Below are 17,322 nucleotides of genomic sequence, written 5' to 3'. Positions count from 1 at the left end.
GGTGCTACACGCTAAAGAGAGAAGTAGAATTGGTTTCATTACTCTCGTTATGAGCATTCTCATTAAAACCAGTCGAGAAAAATTCTAGGAATGATGGAGTGTGGTTAATCAATTTATTTATGTTTAAATTTCATGTGGCTAAGTTCTAAGTGTATAGAGACCTTGAAATAGCGCTTTGCACTGTCACGGTCCGAGAAGTTAATGTAAGAGCCATGTGCGAAGGGAGAGATTTTATTTTTGAAATGTTAAATGAATCCATGTTCAATGTATAGTGTTATAACGGACATTAAGAGTTATACGTTAAGTAAAGTGGATGTTGTGAAGCAGCAACTCTTGTCGCTTCTCGTCTACTTGTGCATATGTAAATGGTATTGTTTGTATGGCTTTAGGCTGTTTTTTTTTTAGAGTCCTTTGGTTGGATTCCTGGTTCTTCCGCCATTTTCTGCTTTCTTCAATCTGCATCTTCGCCATTGCCATTCGTCTTTGGGAGGGAAGAGTCAATCCACATCTTCATATTCTTCTCCATTGCAATACCCATCTTGGACATTCACTGTGGAAAAGGGCGGTAGGAATTTGAGTACCCCGGGTGATTTTTTTTTTAACTAAAGGGACTATTTTATTTTATTTTTTATATACCTGAGATCGCAGAAATTTTTTTGTTTCAAGGAAAAATACATTTAATTGGCCAAATAGGATTCAAACATTGTCATAAAAATATCTGTGTATTGTAAATTTGACATTGAGTAGATAATACAAGTGATGTGGTAATTCTGTTTTGTTTATTTATTTACCTTTTTGTCCAGTACTCATTCTTAATTAGATTTTTATTTATTTTTTATTGTGTTGCGAACGCCTTTATTAAGTCAATACATTTCTCTTAGGTTATCAGTCTATTGCGTATGTGCGGCATTTGTGGTGGACCTTACAGGCCTAATTCAGTAATTAGGCAGGTAACTCACGGCAGTCTCCTCATTGAACCTACAAGTGAAGCCAACCCTTGGTTCTTAGGTGATGCTCAACACTGTCTTATAGTGACAGACGCAAGGGTGGGGTTACAATTGCATTAAAAAATAGGACCGATTTAAATGTGAATATCTTTGGACTGGCTTAATCAAATTTGACAATTTAGGCATCTTTTTTTTAGTTATATTATGCTGCATCTAATAAAACTATTTTAAATGTGATTAAATAATTTAGAAAAAAATGTCCAAGTAGCTAACATATGGCAATGTCATTCAAATTTAGAACCCAGGGTCCCAGTTTTTACCCCAATAGCGGCAATATAATAAAAATAGAATCGAATAAAAAGAAATACATAAGATAAAAATAAAATAGAATAAGTAGTATCGGCTAGGAGTAGTATGGCACGCCTAGATCGCCTCTCAGCCAATCACATTGTAGGGGCGGAACTAACTGTGGTATAATGACATTTAGGTTGTCGAAATTTCCTACCTATAGTGTTAATGAACTTAATGCTGGTTTGTAATGACAAACAGGCTAAAAACATGTTCATACAAATATGTAAACAATCCAATTTGCTTCTATTAATATTAATAACAATACATGAATGCGCAAAATAAAACTCTTAATTTAAAGATTATCCTACCTTTTAGGTAGGTAAACAAAGGTAAACAAACTCTACAGAGATACAGCTACAAATACGCGTTGCCCTCGGACACGGTAGGAAAATTCGACAAGGTAGGAAAATTCGACAGAACACCAGACTTGTTGTACATTTGTGCAATACCAGTTTAAAATGCATAGCTTTACTATAAAGGCAGTGCCATGTTGAATGACAGTGCCATGTTCAAGCTGCTTTGTACTACTTTTACTCCGCTGGCATAAAATTAAGAGACCTAATTGTCCAGACAACATGTGAAGTTGATTTGCAAAAGAGAATGAAAAGGAAAAGCTTTGTCAGAAGTGGGATTCGAACCCACGCCTCCAGAGGAGACTGCGACCTGAACGCAGCGCCTTAGACCGCTCGGCCATCCTGACTACTGTGAAGCCGCATGGAAAAATAAATCACTATAAATCAGTCTTCCTTTGCAGGTGTGCAAGTGATTATTTACTGATTGATCAAATGACACATATTTTCAGTTACCACAATACATAACGTAAAAATACGTTTGTAGGGACTTGGATTTCCCCGCATGATGATGATTGAGCCGCGGCCATTTTTCTCCGGTCGCGCTGTCAAGCGAGGTCGGTGCGCGCTGTAATAAATCGCTGTTTTCATCGGTTTGTAAGAGGTTCTTCCCAGCGTTTTGGTAATATGACATAATTGAATGTCCATTTTCTCTCATCCCGTTAGAAGAATTCGCATTTCGCGCTCCTGTTTCTTTTTGAGCCTGCTTGAATTTTAACTTCACGTTTGGACCGTTCAAAAACATTGTGGGACTGTTCAAAAGATATTAATAGATACGTAGACCGTTACATTATATTCTTGTTTATTGTTTCCTGAAGTTTTATCCCAGTCTGTACAGTTTAAGGTAGTTTTTTAAGGCTCCCAAGACAACGTGTTGGTCCGATGAACCATGATAACGGCGGGCACGGACTAGCCACATGCTAAAACTAGCCAGGGTTGCCAGGTCCTACAAAAATATCCCGCACAAAGTCAGTGTCGTAGCTACGTTGGCTACATCGAAAGCGCGCCAATCTCACCCTGTTTGGAAAATGACCGACCGGCAAACACAGGTAAGAGATGTGTGTTTATGTTTTCTCATATCAGCTATTTTTAACGATTATCTATTTTAGTAACCCACAGTAGATAGACGGAAGTAGATTGTTGTGAAGTTAATACTACTATACCCTGTTGTTTTGATTCTCAAAACTTTAGGAACTATTTTGATGCCATAGAGAACACTGCAAAGAATGATGTGAGAAACGCGCTCGCGCTCTCACAGGTTCTGGACTGGACTGACTACTGGACTGGAAATAGTAACGCATTATATTACCCGTTACTGAAAAAAGTGGTAAGATTAGTGTAACATGTTACTAAGTAACGCGTTACTGACATCACTGCCCACTACAAATCATTTCCACTGTTGCAAATGAGGCTTTAAAATAATCAGCACAAATGTAAAATGCCATCATATCATGCCAAAACCCTCCGTCTTTGACCTATAGGACAGGTCCCCCTATCAATTACAGGGAAGCTATAAACTCCATTTAAATGGCCAAATTATGGGTAAACCATGTTGATGGTGGTCTGCCAACTCTCCCCTGTAATCACTACCGTCTCCCATTCTCATAGAATTATGTGACATCATTTATGAGAGGAAAGTGATGCTTAAAAATGGGACAGGCACACAATTGTTAATTCAGGACTTGTGTTTACTTATTCACCTTTTTCTCCTACATGAAGAAAATGATTACGATCAGTGCAAAATGAAGTCTTCAAAATGCAAGTTGATCACAAAGGTACTTCCAAAACATGAAGCGAAATAAATTTTACAGAAGAGCACAATGTTCTTTCCAGGTCTAGACAGCAAACCCACTCTATGGTAAGGAAAAAAAAAGTCTGTACTAATGACCTGGAAACGTATGTAGTCAGACCACAGTTGACTGAACAAACGACATACATACACCTTACACTGCATTATCTAGGCACTGAAAATCAGCATCAATGCCTTTGATCTAGTAATTTGCAGTTCTACCTAATATTTAAGAATCAAACAAACACTTCATGGTTGTCGGGTCGTGTCAAATCTGAGTTCAAATGTTCATCTTCCCCTTGGAAAGGAGGTAGAGGAGGAGGAAGATTCATGCTGTCTTACGCTGGCCTTTCTGTGCTCGCTCTTCCACATAAAGCTGCATCTGTTGGAACAACAATATGATGACAACTTCTGTGACAGCAATACACAGATTCGTAGAGCTGTTCATAGCCAACTAAATGATAAATACATATTGCAGATAGTTGCTTAAAATGCATCAAATGCATTTATTAAACATTTTGAAATTCTTCTCAGATGTCTGTATTGAAGCCTTGTGAATGCCTAGATGCAGTTCTTCTTCTTCTTTTGGCAATTCCCGTTTAGGGGTCGCCACCGCGGATCAACCTCTTCCATCTGGCACTGTCCTGAGTGTCTTCCTCTGACACACCAGCCATTCTCATATCCTCTACCACTGCATCCATAAACCTCTTCTTAGGTCTACCTCTCCTCCTCTTGCCTGGAAGTTCCATCCCCGAGACCCTCCTACCAATATACCTCTCCTCCCTCCTCTGTACATGTCCGAACCATCTCAATCTCGCTTCTCTAACTTTATCTCCAAAAACATGCTACATTTGCTGATCCTCTAATAAACTCATTTCTGATCCTATTCTTCCTTGTCACTACAAATGAGAATCTCAACATCTTCATCTCAGACACCTTCATCTCCCTCACCTGTCTCTTTGTCAGTGCCACTATCTCCAGTCCATACAACCTAGCAGGTCTCACAACTGTCCTATAGACCTTTCCTTTCATTCTAGCAGACACCCTTCTATCACAGATCACCCCAGACACTTTATGCCATCCACCCCACCCTACTTGCACTCTCTTCTTTACCTCTCTTTCACTTCCTCCATTACTCTGTACCCTCGACCCTAAGTAGGTAAACTCGTCAACCTTCACCAAATCAACTCCTTGTAACTGGACCTGTCCACCGTTTACCCTCTCATTCACACACATGAACTCTGTTTTACTCCTGCTCACTTTCATTCCCCTGCTCTCCAAAGCATATCTCCATCTTTCCAAGCTCACCTCCACCTGCTCCCTACTCTCACTACAGATCACAATGTCATCAGCAAACATCATAGTCAGAAGGAGTTACATTGTGTGTTTGTTTACTTAGAGAAAACTTATGATGGAGTACTGAGACAGGAGCTGTGGTATTGTATGGGGAAGTCAGGAGTAGCAGAAAAGTATGTGAGGGTAGTGCAGGATATGTATGAGAACAGTGTGACAGCAGTGAGATGTGCGGTAGGAATGACAGACGGGTTTAAAGTGGGGGTAGGACTACATCAGGGATCAGCCCTGAGTCCCTTCCTGTTCGCAATTGTCATAGACAGACTGATGGGCCCAGATGGGGCAGTCATGGCCTGGCGGTTAGGGAACTGGTCTTGTGACCGGAGGGTCGTGGGTTCGAGTCCCAGACCTGAGGCCATGACTGAGGTGCCCTTGAGCAAGGCACCTAACCCCAACTGCTCCCCGGGCGCCGGGCTAGGGCTGCCCACCGCTCTGGGCACGTGTGATCCACAGCCCCCTAGTAATCACTAGTGTGTGTGTGTGTGTGTGTTCTGACTGCACAGATGGGTTAAAAGCGGAGGACAAATTTTGATTGGGGTGTAAAAATCACAATTGACAAAATATGGCACATTTCATTTCATTTCATATGTAGTTCACTTATAACTATTTAGCTTTAATCTTACAAAAAAGGAATAACCAAACACATAAGGCACATGTATTCTCCAATGCTTGCCACCTGCTGCTCATTTAAACGTGTTATCGTTTGGCTAGTATCAGCATTACCTTCACTATGTCTGAGGTCATTGTTTTCAGAGGGATGAGTCTGGGCTCCTGCATGAGGACTTCCTGCTCATCTGCAACAATCCAGGGAAAGTCCTGCACAGAGAGCCCATTTCACATCACACGTCTTGGCAAGTACCAATGAAACACAATCAGCACCATCAAGAAAGGAGGTAGTTTAATATCTAACTCATATTGCACTAGTATTTTGGAAGCATAGATGAACACAGATGACACAAACATGCACATATAAATTGCAAATGAACAAAATTTCAAATGAATATGCAAGACGGAAAGTGCGGAAAGACAATATTTGTTTAAAAGGAATCCTCTTGTCTAAATATACCATCATTGCAAGCAAGGAATACTAATACTGTCAGTTTTTTTTATCACAGTTAAGAATAGCATGTTTGTCCTGACCTTGATTACTTGAACTTTCTCCATGTTTCTAGTAGCTGATTCTCTAGTGTACACCAACACAGTAAATGTGCAGCCTGTAAAGGAAAGGAATAAATATTATAATTATAATTAATATTAAACATATCATTAATATAATTTTTTTATATATTAAACACATCAGTAATAACAACACTCTGAGATTCCCAGTACATGCGTAGGTCTCCTCCTACCTGGTGGGTTGTTGTCCAGAACAGCGTCACAAACGCTGATCTTCAGGATCACGGCTCTCAGAAGCTGCTCCACATGAGACAGCAGTGTCTCCGAGCTGCCATGGCAACAAAGCCAACAAATGAGAGACAAGGCACACGGGCAACAAAATCTGCTTAAGTAACATGAGAAAGATAAAGGCTTTTAAGGTCTGAACTGTTCGGCCCAGCTTGTTCAGTTTTGTTCTGAGCGTGACTGAGATTTATAAGCATGAAGGACTTTTACCTGATGGACAGTAGAGGAGGTTGGGAGATCTCAAACACAAACCTCTCCACTGGGTGGTGTTCTTTATCCATGATTACCACCACCACTTTCTCCGCCTCATTCTGAATACACAACACCAGGCATAATTAAACCTCTACAATAACACTGTGCCATGAGTACACAACTGACAATATGTAAATGAATGCTTAATGAAAACTGGGGATGTACATAACTGGTGAGTACTACTTAAATACAAAACTACTACAATAAAATACTAGTAACATTCATTAAGTGATGCTGTATTGTGGAATAATTACACTGATAAATTTTAAGTCATAGTACACAATGAAGCATTTCTACTTATGGACCCAGTGTGCTGTATGGACACTCACCAACATGACAGTTACTACTAATCTTACCTTCTCAATAAGTGGTTTAACACAGTGAAGTGTATCCTGGATATACTGGTTCAGCTCTGGATGGCATGACATCTAATGGACAAACAAGGCTCAAATTACTTGTTTATATAGAAGCTGTTAAATATGCAAACACATCTTCATGTGCTCCTCAGCCTTCAATTGAGAACAGGTCCTCTGGATAAAACCTACCTGGACAGGCACATTGTATTTCTTCCTTTTCTGAAATATCCCAGATGGATAGACCTCTCTAACGTAGAGGATGAGGTGGACGGCCACTTCCAGAAACTCACACAGGATATCAGCCACCACTGTAACGAGCATAACAACGTCAGACAACGTAGTGGTAACATTATTCAAAACCAAATAACGTATAAACTAACATTTTACCTTGACCAAAGTTGAGATCCTGTCTTGTAAGAGTTGTCATCGTTTTATGAGGGATAAAAACATGTAAAATCTAACAGCTAGGTTGCTGGTACCAAGTTAAAGAGGACGCTAAATGTCCGCTTAAGTGCACCGTCTCATCCTTTTGATATGCAACTTGGTCTAAACTGTAATTATGAGACAAAACATAAATATCCGTCGGTGTTTTGTTCTAAAAACAGATTAAATAAGTTGAAAGCAGCGCGAAAATGTGGTTGTTGCTAGCTGGGTAAATATATCTGGCTAATAAAGCGATGGTGGGTTGGCTTATTAACGATAACAAGCTGTCGTGTTCCTGCTCTTGATGGCCTTTTCAGGCAGCAACAAGCCCAACGTGTTTTATGGCACAAGACAACCCCACCGAAAATGTTTCATTAACGTTTCATTAATGAGTAGCTAATGTAGCTAGCTAGATTTATTCCAACAACTTTGTTGACATGCGTGTTTTCTTCGTATTTCTTGACTTGCATCCATGTCATTAACTCGACTGCCGCCTAGTGGGTTGGAGTGAATAGGCGCCAACAATAATACAAAGACATATCTATTGTGCAAATAGTATTTTAATAGAGTAACTCGCAATGTGATTAATTTCATTATTGGCTTTAATGGATTTTGGTTATATATGTTTAAGTTCACTGTCCAATGCCCTTTAACACTCCAAACGGAAACTGGATTCTGGAATAGGAGGAAATCAGATTTAACAAGCTATGTGCTAGTTTACAAGGAACAGTAAAAAGCAAATGATCCAAATTCCATTTTAAACACCTGATATCAGCAAACGCTGTATATTACAGGCCATGCATGTTGGCATGTTTATCTACAAGGTGAGTAAAGGTTCCATTTGATGAACTCAGACCTCTTTCTCTTAAGCAATGGAGTTACAGAGGGAAAGAGGAATTAAACCACTCAGTTTGCAGATAATTCATGTAAACTCTCTTAGATAAGGCACCAATTAGATCTGAATAGCTCATACATACAACAAATCAATGGCAGTTGTATTCTGCCTTGTGGAATTACTTATAGTTTTATACAGCATTCCTATAGTTTAAAGTCAAACAGCCAAATTATGTCTTTAAAGGACAAGTAAAAAATCCTTTAAGAGGTTAACTGTAGGCAGTGACCAAGATAAGCTGGGATCATGATCTGACATGCTGAATTCTTGTCACTTGGTACAGTCCTGGACTTCAGCCAGTGACAAGACCGCCTTAACTTGCTCAACTCCTCCACTTAACAAACAACTTCAGACATAATACGCTAGCATGAAGGCTACTCCACAAAAGCATTCATTTAATGGCAAAATGTAAAATATATTAATATATGGGTGAATTTGTTTCACGGTCTCTGTGTGGACGCCACAGGAAGGTAGCAGATGGATTCTGCCAATGCCAACGTACAGTACAACCGCTGGAATGAAGATGTTAATCTCACTGTCGGTGATTCTCAATCTAGTATGAATGAGTGAGTATTCCTTCTTGACTGTATACATTTTTTTGCCACAATACAGCATAACATTTTATAGAGCACCTTTCAGGAGCACCATGTTGTTTTATGGGTATAGTTTTATATGGATATGTTTTTAAAAGTAGGTTAAAACTTAGCCCAACTGTTGTCAACAGTCAAGCCTCAAATTAGAAATTTGGTTAATGATTTGTTAGCATGTGAAAATGGGTGGACCCACACTGTAAACATTTAAAATATATACATGATGCATAATGGTCTAATTTCAACTCTCACACCCCAGGAATTTAGATTTTGTGATTGCTATAATACAATTAACATTTTCATAGCAAGCCTTTTCATTTCATTAGGTGTGGCTCAATATCTGAATCGATGATTAACCCAACTAGCCTGACTCCAAAGATTCAGCATGCTGCACTGTCACAACCTTTACACAGCTTCCAGTTAACAAAAAACATCCACCAAGCACACAATAAGAGAAACAATTACGCTCGGCGGCGTCAGGGTGAACGTTACTGGCGTGTCTGGCACTGTCGTGAAATTGCTGCGTCTCTGTTGTTGCAGGTTCTGTAACAAACTGTGTACGGGACAGCTGGGCATCGCAATGAGAGTGGCAGGCTCACTGGCTGTAATGGCTGCCATGTACATCATCGGATACATCACCGGATACTACGTCCACAGATGCTGACTCAGAAGAGACCCCTACATGGATGCCTAAAACCACAAATAAACTCAAAAACACCAAGTGTAAAATAATTTTTTCATGAAGTTCCATTATTTATCAATATTATCAGAATATAAACTGGGTTCATAAAATTGTACTCTGCATGTATAAACGTGTATTCTTTAGAAAAACGTATTTGGCTTAGGGTACTATTACACAACCCATGTCTGAATCAAATACATGTTTGAATAGAAAATAACTCCATAGGAAAAATTTCACCCCCCCATATACATTGTAAATGAAGTAAAACATTTCCCAAACTGAATGTTAGCTCTTATTTCACTTCCTGTGAATTCCTTCCTTTAATTGCCCTTGAGCGTATACACACACAAAATCAGAGAATACTGCACTTACAGCAAAACCTGTTACACAACAAATGTCTATCATCTTGTAACCGGTAACTTGGTTCTTTTATTATAGTAAACCAGGGGCTGTTTTTCTAGACTAAAATTAAGCCTACACCAGGACTGAATTGAATTTTCAGTGGTGATTCACCATTATTTGTGTAATTTAGTCCAAGATTAGCCTTAAATCATAAACGTACAGCTCAGTCTTGATCATAAATAATCTTAATAGTATCCACGTCTTCCTCCTCAAGCAGCTGCGCCTTATACAGTTCCTTCAAGGGGGAGAAAAGACTTGCGTTTACACCACTGACCCATTCTGCAATCCTTTCAGTGGTGTAATACTCCTCCTCTTGATGGTCTGTCCCTCTACTGCAGTCCTTCTCCTCCTTTCCCATTCCTTCATTCCTACGCGAGCTCAGGGTCTCCGTCTCAAGCACGGAGTCGGAGAGCTGGCGTGGACGGTGTTCGGTCTCGCATGCACTCGCAGGGTCTTGTACTTTTCCCACTCCGCCAGCGCTGAGGTTCTTCCCCTCTAAAGCGAGACATCTGCTGGAGGGACTCGGTGCTAAGAAGCTCTGAAGGTTCCCGCCAGACCTCCCCCAGGCCTCCCCCAGCTGCCCGTTCGGAGGCGGGTCCGGACCATGGGCGCGTCCCGTCAATCTGAATGCAGCCAGACTGCTACAGATCAGACCCACCGAGCCAGTCAACTGACCCCTGTCCCTTTGTTTCCATATCAATGCCCTCTCCTTCGTTGTGCTAAAAGATGAGATATTAGCTTTCTTGCCCATTCGTAGCGCCTCACTTTCCAACAGGCGGCTTGGCATACCAGTTCCTGTGCCATGCACGGAGATCACCCTAGATCCAGATATTGGTGGCAGCGAGTTCCTCTTGCCCAAAGTCCTGACACTGTCGTCTTTAGCTTCATCCGACATATTGGTTTTCAACAACACTTGTCGAGGTCTCAGGATGAAATCTGGAGTGTTGCCTGTGGGCTTTCTTGGTGGTTGCATAAATCCATTTGCCATCATGGGCCCTGGCCATTGCACAGAGGATCTGGTGGCCTTCGGACGGTCCGGCTGCTCACCACAAATTTTCCTGCCTACAGCATCATCAAGACTGCTCCAGCACTTAAAAGTCTTGTCCCGGGGTTGCTTACTCTGATGAACTCCTTGAATCGTTCTCATGGCTAGCCTACAGAAGCTTATAGAGGCCACTGGAAGTGTACGGGAGCTTCTCGAGAGGCAAAATGCTACCTGAAGCTCCACTGCCCATCATTTATCTTTGGAGAGCAGTTCCGTCTCCGAGACTTCCTTGGCTTTGCGCTCTTTCACGCCGCCAGTCATACGATCTGTAACCGAAGCCGTTGCTTTCACAGAGCCCCACGAATCCCCAAACAAACCCGTGCAGTGATACTCTTCCAAGGCATGGATCAAGGTTCAGCTGTTCAGCCAATAGGTGGATTTTAAAACGAGGCTTTCATCTTTCAGGAGCACCATATCCAGGTATTTTGTATGTTATGTTTTCAAGTTTTCTTTCTTTTTTTTACAAGTTAGGTGTTAACAGGATTTTATAGGGCTCTAGCATAGTGATGCTTATCAGGGCCATGCCTCTGAGCCGCAGTATCTATAGTCCTTTTAAGAAACACAAAACCTTCCGAAGTCTTTGACGTTAGCTATACACTGTATGAACTCTGACCTTGTTAAGAAGGGCAGTGTTTCCCTAATGCATTTTTATGAAGGTTAGACAACAAGTGATGGACGTAAGCCAGCAATTGATTTAAAGGCTTATTTATTTTTCATTGACTGAAGTGCTGTACCAAATGCTTTTAAATGGTCGTTTCATTATATTAGCAATTAACATCATGTTAGCTTGAGAATAAGTCCAAATAAAACAGAAAATCTCAAGTACAGGTGAGCAAAATGAGGAATAACAAGATGACGAATAGTCAAACTTTGAGAGAGAACCCTACGTACTCAAATTAAGATCCACATTGGATTTTTTGTGTGTGTAAAAAAAGCTCTATGTATCAACTAAGATTAATGTAAAGCCACATGCGAAAGTTACATGAGTTTGTTGAGACCAATCTTATTATAAATAGCAATGGTTGTTGTTCTTTAAGATGGTTACCGGACGATGGTCAGGTGGCTGACGTCAGAGGTCAGGTCAGTCTTGGATGGGTATACGACCTTCAGGTTGCCCTCAGCATCCACCACCTTCACCTGCAGCACCTTCAGCTCTGGGGTGTCGGAGGCGTCCACCGAGGGCTCAGTGGTCCTGTCTGCCTCCCCGTCCGAGTCAGCCTCCTCCTTATGGTCAAATGTCAACTTGTTCAGCTCTGCCATTTTCTACAATAAAAACCAAAAAACTACGTCAGGTAGAGAGGAAAGTACGAACGTGTCCTGATGTATGTCAAACCTGTCAAATTTTTTTTTTCAATCGGAGGGAGGAATAATTTAAAATGAAGCCAAGCTTCTTTCATTAGGCTAGCAGCATCTTTGCAACTTTGTCCGAAAGAAAGTGGCAGATTTGATTTCATTATATTAGCAATTAACATGTTAGAGGCAATCGTCCGTTATTCAGAACGTCCAGATCACATTTTGTGTCTGTTAAATATTCAGAGGAAGCGGATACGGTCAGAAAAGACAGAAGAATGAAGGATGAAGAGTTCCTCTCCTATCAGACCAGGAATCTCACTCCATCTCCAAACCAAAACCCACCGTTCCACATTCCTGTTTCAGACCATGCTTCTGCTAAAGGGCTTAATAAGAAAATCACAAAAGTCATGCGTTTCTTGATGAGCAGAATTTTTCAGTCACTGTCTAAAACTTCCATTTGGTATCAGTACCTCTGACAAGCATGCCGTTGATGGTACTCAAATGAGTTAATTTAATGGTGAAGGTTATATTTTTTAGGTTATTAGGAAAATACTACTGAAAAACTAAAAGCACAATCACTGAACTGTAACAGACCGCATGCAGTAAAAAAGTGTCAGTACCTCTGACGAGCATGCCGTTGAGAGGACGCTGTGTGTGCACGTGTGGGTGTGTGCTGGTTTGTGTGCACATGTGTGTATGTGCTGGTTTGTGTGCACGTGGGTGTGCGCCGGTTTGTGTGAAGTTTGCTCTTCAATTGCAGCTGTATTGTGTGGCATGTACATGACACAGTACACTGTGTTTGTTTTTTTGTGTGAGTGTGCACGTGCGTGAGTGTGTGCGCTGGAGAAAGATGAGCTCTTCTGGTGTACAAGCACGGCAAAGCTTAACCAGAGAAAGAGCACAAGAGCCAGAAACAGATCCTACCCAGAATCCTCTGCCCCATCCAGACCTCAGGGTACTGACTGTACCGCAGGGAGGTTGTTAATGAAAGTACGCCAGCACATTTGCCCTCGAAATTCCAATATTTCTATATATTGGAATGCAAAATTTGCACACATTTCTAACTTATTATATTGTATTGATAAATTATATTTCTACTTTTTTTTTTTTTTGCACTAGCATTTCATCTGTCTATGAGAATTTGACTTGTAGCTCAAACATGAAGCGTCATTGCTATTTGACACCTTGTAAGATGAATCATCTACCACTGTCCTACCACCAAGCTAGGCAGGTATGGCAGTTCCATTTTTCAACACCAGTTCACAGTCCTCTGGGCCCACCACCCAGGTCCAGGGTTTTGGTTTATCCATGTTCCAAACTCAGGTTAGAGCAAAAACACAGATCTGGAGGGTCACGTGGACTGGGTTGAGAAACACTTCTTTACCATGTGTGCCCTATAACACAATGTTTGTGCAAAAGAGTAAAATTTAAAAAGAAATGAGACAAATGAGAATATAATATTCAGTCTGTGTGAATCTTACTATAATTAGCATGTCCATGACATCCTTACAAATCTGCAGACTGGTAGAACTCGTCACTTCTACAAACAGCTCACGTGTGGTCTTCCTTAACTGGAAGAGAGAGACAGAGGAAGCAAGAACTCACATGAGTTCATTTAATGGTGAAGGTTTAATTTTTTAGGTTATTAGGAAAATACTACTGAAAAACTAAAAGCACAATCACTGAACTGTAACAGAAACCACGTGTAGTAAAAAAGTGTCGGTGAGGGAAGTCATTAAACGTCAATACTTGCATAAACACTGCATTACATGAAAAAAATGTGTTTAATTACAAAGTAATCTAGTTGTTTCTATAACACAAGAAGACAAACAGCCCTTAAGCAGTAGGTTGGAATGTCTTGGAATGTTATAGGTGTAATTACACAATTGCAGCAGATTACCTTTGTCCTCTCACTGTTTGTGATTGGGGGAAATGAGATCACATGACCATCTGCATCAATCAAGCAAGGGTAATTATCTTTCCCATCCAGTAGCTGTAGGTACCTGTGATGACAACGGAGTATTAAAACAACATCTTATTGCATTATCAACAACTGCTCTTTTTTATATTCATAAAGAAATATGACTTAAATACAATTTAATACTACTATAAGAGCTTCAGGAAATGCATGTTCTGTGATTATAATCTCCTGTTGGATTTATTCTGCCAAACTATCCTGCCCGTAACAAGATATCACATTCGCTAAATGAATCACGTAGGAATGAGATGGTGTTGAGAAGGTTGATGATGGAAGCACGGTGTGCTCGGGTGCCCACCTGTGGAGGCCAGACACATTCTGACGTTTCTTCTGCTTCCTCTGTTCATCTGCTTCATGCTGAAGCTGCTTCAGCAGGTCAGCTGCCTTCATCTCCTTACGACCTAGAGGAACAAGCTGAACACCCACACACACACACACACACTTAACCTCCTCTTTATTACTACGTCTGTATCATTACTGGTAGACATTAGTACAGTCAGCCCACCCCTAAGGCTTGTATAGAAAACAAACCTGAAATCATAAAGGCTTGAATACAGTCAGTCTAACATAACTGAGCCAAATGTGACAGGAAGAGGTACTGCGTGTAATGCACAATTAAAGGACAAAACTGTTTAATAAAGAAAAGCTGAACCAAGTGCTGAATGGTTGCTCTGCACAAAGCAACATTTAAAAAAGAAAAAAAGCAGTTTATTTATTATTCAAATGCTGAGTTGGGGGCCTTCTCAGTGACACCAGTTTATCAACAGGCTAGAAACTAGATTCCAAACCATTCAGAGAAGGCAATTTACCAGGTTTCATGAAATATGCATTCAACCTTCCCCTCTCAGTGTTATGTAATACGTGGGTGCACTCTGATTTGACCACTACTCCAGCCTTTAGTGGAGAACCATTGACGGAGTAAGGATCATTTTGTCTCCAGTAAGCCACTGTAGCTCAAGTGATATTTGTTGCTATTGACGTTTGGGTGAAAATACATTGGTAGTTAACTGAGACAATACGACTTTCCAACTACCTGTACCTTATCCATCACACCTGCCTTCAGGAGCCTTTTCACTGTATTATTATTAGAAAAGTATCAACCTGTCTCTCAAAGGACCTATGTGTACACACACACACACACACACACACACACACACACACACACACACACACACACACACACACACACACACACACACGATGTTCCGTCATACCTTCAGCTCATCAGGAGATCTGGCACCATATTCTAGAGGAGCCTTCAGTAAGCTCAAGTCATGAGTTGCTATTGTTGCTGTTGTTCTTTTGCCACAAACCTCATCATGAAGTTTGGTCTGACAAAAACAAAACACATTTACATTAGTAAACAGGACATCAATAAGAAAAATATAAAAACAAACAGGACAAAACAGCCTAAGGTTAATATAAATTGTAATGACGGAAATGCACTAATATTGCCTGCTACTGTAATGGAATGGGACCTGGATTTCTTTACCTGAGCTACTAGGAACCTCTTGAGGGCGTTTCCAGGTTTCAGGTTCAGTCCCTTTACAATGCAGCACACTATAAATGGCCGCACGTCCTTCACAAGCGGAGACACTTTCACCATGAGTGCCGTGGGGGAATCGGACATATGCAGAACCCTGACAACCATCCGGTTCATATTATCCACCTCCTCTTCCTCCTCTTTCTTCTTCTTTTGCTTGGCTGCATTTTTCTTCTTGGAGACATTACGGGCCCCGTCTCCCCTGTCAGCAGCCTCGCCGTCCGGGTTACGACCTTTCCCTTTGCCCCGCCCCCCTGCTCTCAGATAGTCCAGCACCGACTTGGTCTGGCAACCATTCACCATCTTCTCAAGCCTCTTGTCTTTCAGTTTGTTCCCTTTGAAGTTGATTTCCTTCAGCTTGGCACAGTCAGCCAGCTCAAACGGGATCTCAAGGAGTTTGTTGTTTGACAGGTCCAAGACCTGAGGGGGAAAAATTGTTGATGTTATAACACGTTATAATAATGTAAATCATAATAGAGTACATGTTAATTAGAATGCAAGACATTCTGATTTACTTGGATTATAAGATTAACTCTGGATTCAACTTAATATACTTCTTGGTTATTGTCTAGGAAGCTTAAAGGAGCAATAAGTAATTTTTCCAATTACTCTTGTGCACCTAATGAAACAGCTGTTATACTGACACCTAGTGGCCTGGATGTGTCAGAGATCGTGTACTATGTCTATTTTAAAAGTGGCTGCCTCAATGACAGGGACCTCATGGTGCATAAAATGGTTCATTTGAAGACCACAAAGCAATTTAATTCATTTTATGTAAGGTACATTGTACAAGACAAATCTTAATTATAACCACTTTAATAAATGTGGTTTGCTATTTTATGTAGGTAAAATGACTTATTGTTCCTTTAACGTTATGTGCTTAGATTAGAAAAGGTTAGACTTTTTGTCCCGTAGGAAAGTTTTGCTTGGACACACAGTTCCGTTGCCATAAACGTACCACAAAATATCAAAAGATGAACAGCTACTGATTACGACTATATTTAAAGACAATCACATACATACAGGCATGCATGCATGACAAAAACATTAACGAACCTTAAGAGCCGGTAGGTTGTGTATTTCATTGCTGAGTTGCTCTATAGCGTTTTCCGACGCTATGATCGTATTTAGTAGCTCCAGTCGCGAGGAACAGAGATCTTCGGGAAGTTGTGCCAATGCGTTTTTAGATACATTGATACTGGAAAGCTTCGTGCACTGACTCAAGCCATTTGGCAAAGCGCTGATGCTGTTACAACTGATGTTTAGCGTTGTGAGTTCGCTCAGCAAGCAAATCTCTTCCGGCAAAGCCAGCAAATTATTGACTGACAAGTCTAAGACTTTGACTGACTTCAGTTCACCTATGCTCTTGGGCACAGATGAAATCTTATTCCTACAAAGAATCAAGCTTTGTAGATGAGAGAGCTTTTTGATGTTTTCATGGATCTCGTTCAAACTCGGACACTGACTAACTTCTAGGTAGTTCAGGAGGACGAGAGAGTAAAGTTTGGCATGGATACCGCCATTGGTCTGTATCTTCTTATCGACTGCTAAGCCTTGAAGAACCAGCTCTCTTCTGTTTTCTTTTTCTGCCTTTTCAATTTCTGCCCAAACAGTCCCTTCTACCTCCATGCTGCCAAACTTGACCCGGAAAGAGTAAGTACTTCATCCGGAAGCT

The 17,322-nt window shown here is 40.8% G+C and overlaps 3 protein-coding genes and 1 non-coding gene across 8 annotated transcripts; 1 reads left to right on the top strand and 3 right to left on the bottom strand.

The window, feature by feature from the left end:
* Positions 1 to 1,915: 1,915 nt before the first annotated feature.
* On the bottom strand, positions 1,916 to 1,998 carry trnal-cag (transfer RNA leucine (anticodon CAG)). The gene has a single exon. It is a non-coding gene; the product is annotated as a tRNA-Leu (tRNA).
* Positions 1,999 to 3,404: 1,406 nt separating this feature from the next.
* Positions 3,405 to 7,669, bottom strand: mad2l2 (mitotic arrest deficient 2 like 2). The gene is made up of 8 exons (XM_077003971.1): positions 7,187 to 7,669; positions 6,989 to 7,107; positions 6,800 to 6,871; positions 6,402 to 6,502; positions 6,140 to 6,234; positions 5,931 to 6,004; positions 5,514 to 5,606; positions 3,405 to 3,819 (listed from the first exon to the last, which is right to left on the bottom strand). The coding sequence occupies exons 1-8, from the start codon at positions 7,224 to 7,226 to the stop codon at positions 3,766 to 3,768; spliced, it is 648 nt and encodes a 215-aa protein (XP_076860086.1). The 5' UTR covers positions 7,227 to 7,669; the 3' UTR covers positions 3,405 to 3,765.
* On the top strand, positions 3,815 to 9,436 carry smim1 (small integral membrane protein 1). Of its 5 annotated transcripts, XM_077003974.1 has the most exons (4): positions 7,061 to 7,142; positions 8,017 to 8,046; positions 8,581 to 8,680; positions 9,245 to 9,436. In XM_077003974.1, the coding sequence occupies exons 3-4, from the start codon at positions 8,592 to 8,594 to the stop codon at positions 9,366 to 9,368; spliced, it is 213 nt and encodes a 70-aa protein (XP_076860089.1). In that variant the 5' UTR covers positions 7,061 to 7,142; positions 8,017 to 8,046; positions 8,581 to 8,591; the 3' UTR covers positions 9,369 to 9,436. The 5 variants fall into 5 exon arrangements, with proteins under 5 accessions (XP_076860090.1, XP_076860091.1, XP_076860088.1 ...); XM_077003975.1 differs by lacking the exons at positions 7,061 to 7,142; positions 8,017 to 8,046 and adding an exon at positions 3,815 to 5,641; XM_077003976.1 differs by lacking the exon at positions 8,017 to 8,046 and having other exon boundaries at positions 7,033 to 7,136.
* Positions 9,437 to 11,522: 2,086 nt separating this feature from the next.
* On the bottom strand, positions 11,523 to 17,315 carry lrrc47 (leucine rich repeat containing 47). The gene is made up of 7 exons (XM_077003968.1): positions 16,704 to 17,315; positions 15,597 to 16,067; positions 15,319 to 15,435; positions 14,403 to 14,518; positions 14,027 to 14,129; positions 13,608 to 13,697; positions 11,523 to 12,096 (listed from the first exon to the last, which is right to left on the bottom strand). The coding sequence occupies exons 1-7, from the start codon at positions 17,274 to 17,276 to the stop codon at positions 11,875 to 11,877; spliced, it is 1,692 nt and encodes a 563-aa protein (XP_076860083.1). The 5' UTR covers positions 17,277 to 17,315; the 3' UTR covers positions 11,523 to 11,874.
* Positions 17,316 to 17,322: the final 7 nt, after the last annotated feature.

This window comes from Brachyhypopomus gauderio, chromosome 4 (genome assembly GCF_052324685.1).
Source record: "Brachyhypopomus gauderio isolate BG-103 chromosome 4, BGAUD_0.2, whole genome shotgun sequence".
Classification (NCBI taxonomy): Eukaryota; Metazoa; Chordata; class Actinopteri; order Gymnotiformes; family Hypopomidae; genus Brachyhypopomus; species Brachyhypopomus gauderio.
Note: the sequence above shows the minus strand (reverse complement) of the source record. Positions and strands in the feature narration are given on the sequence as shown.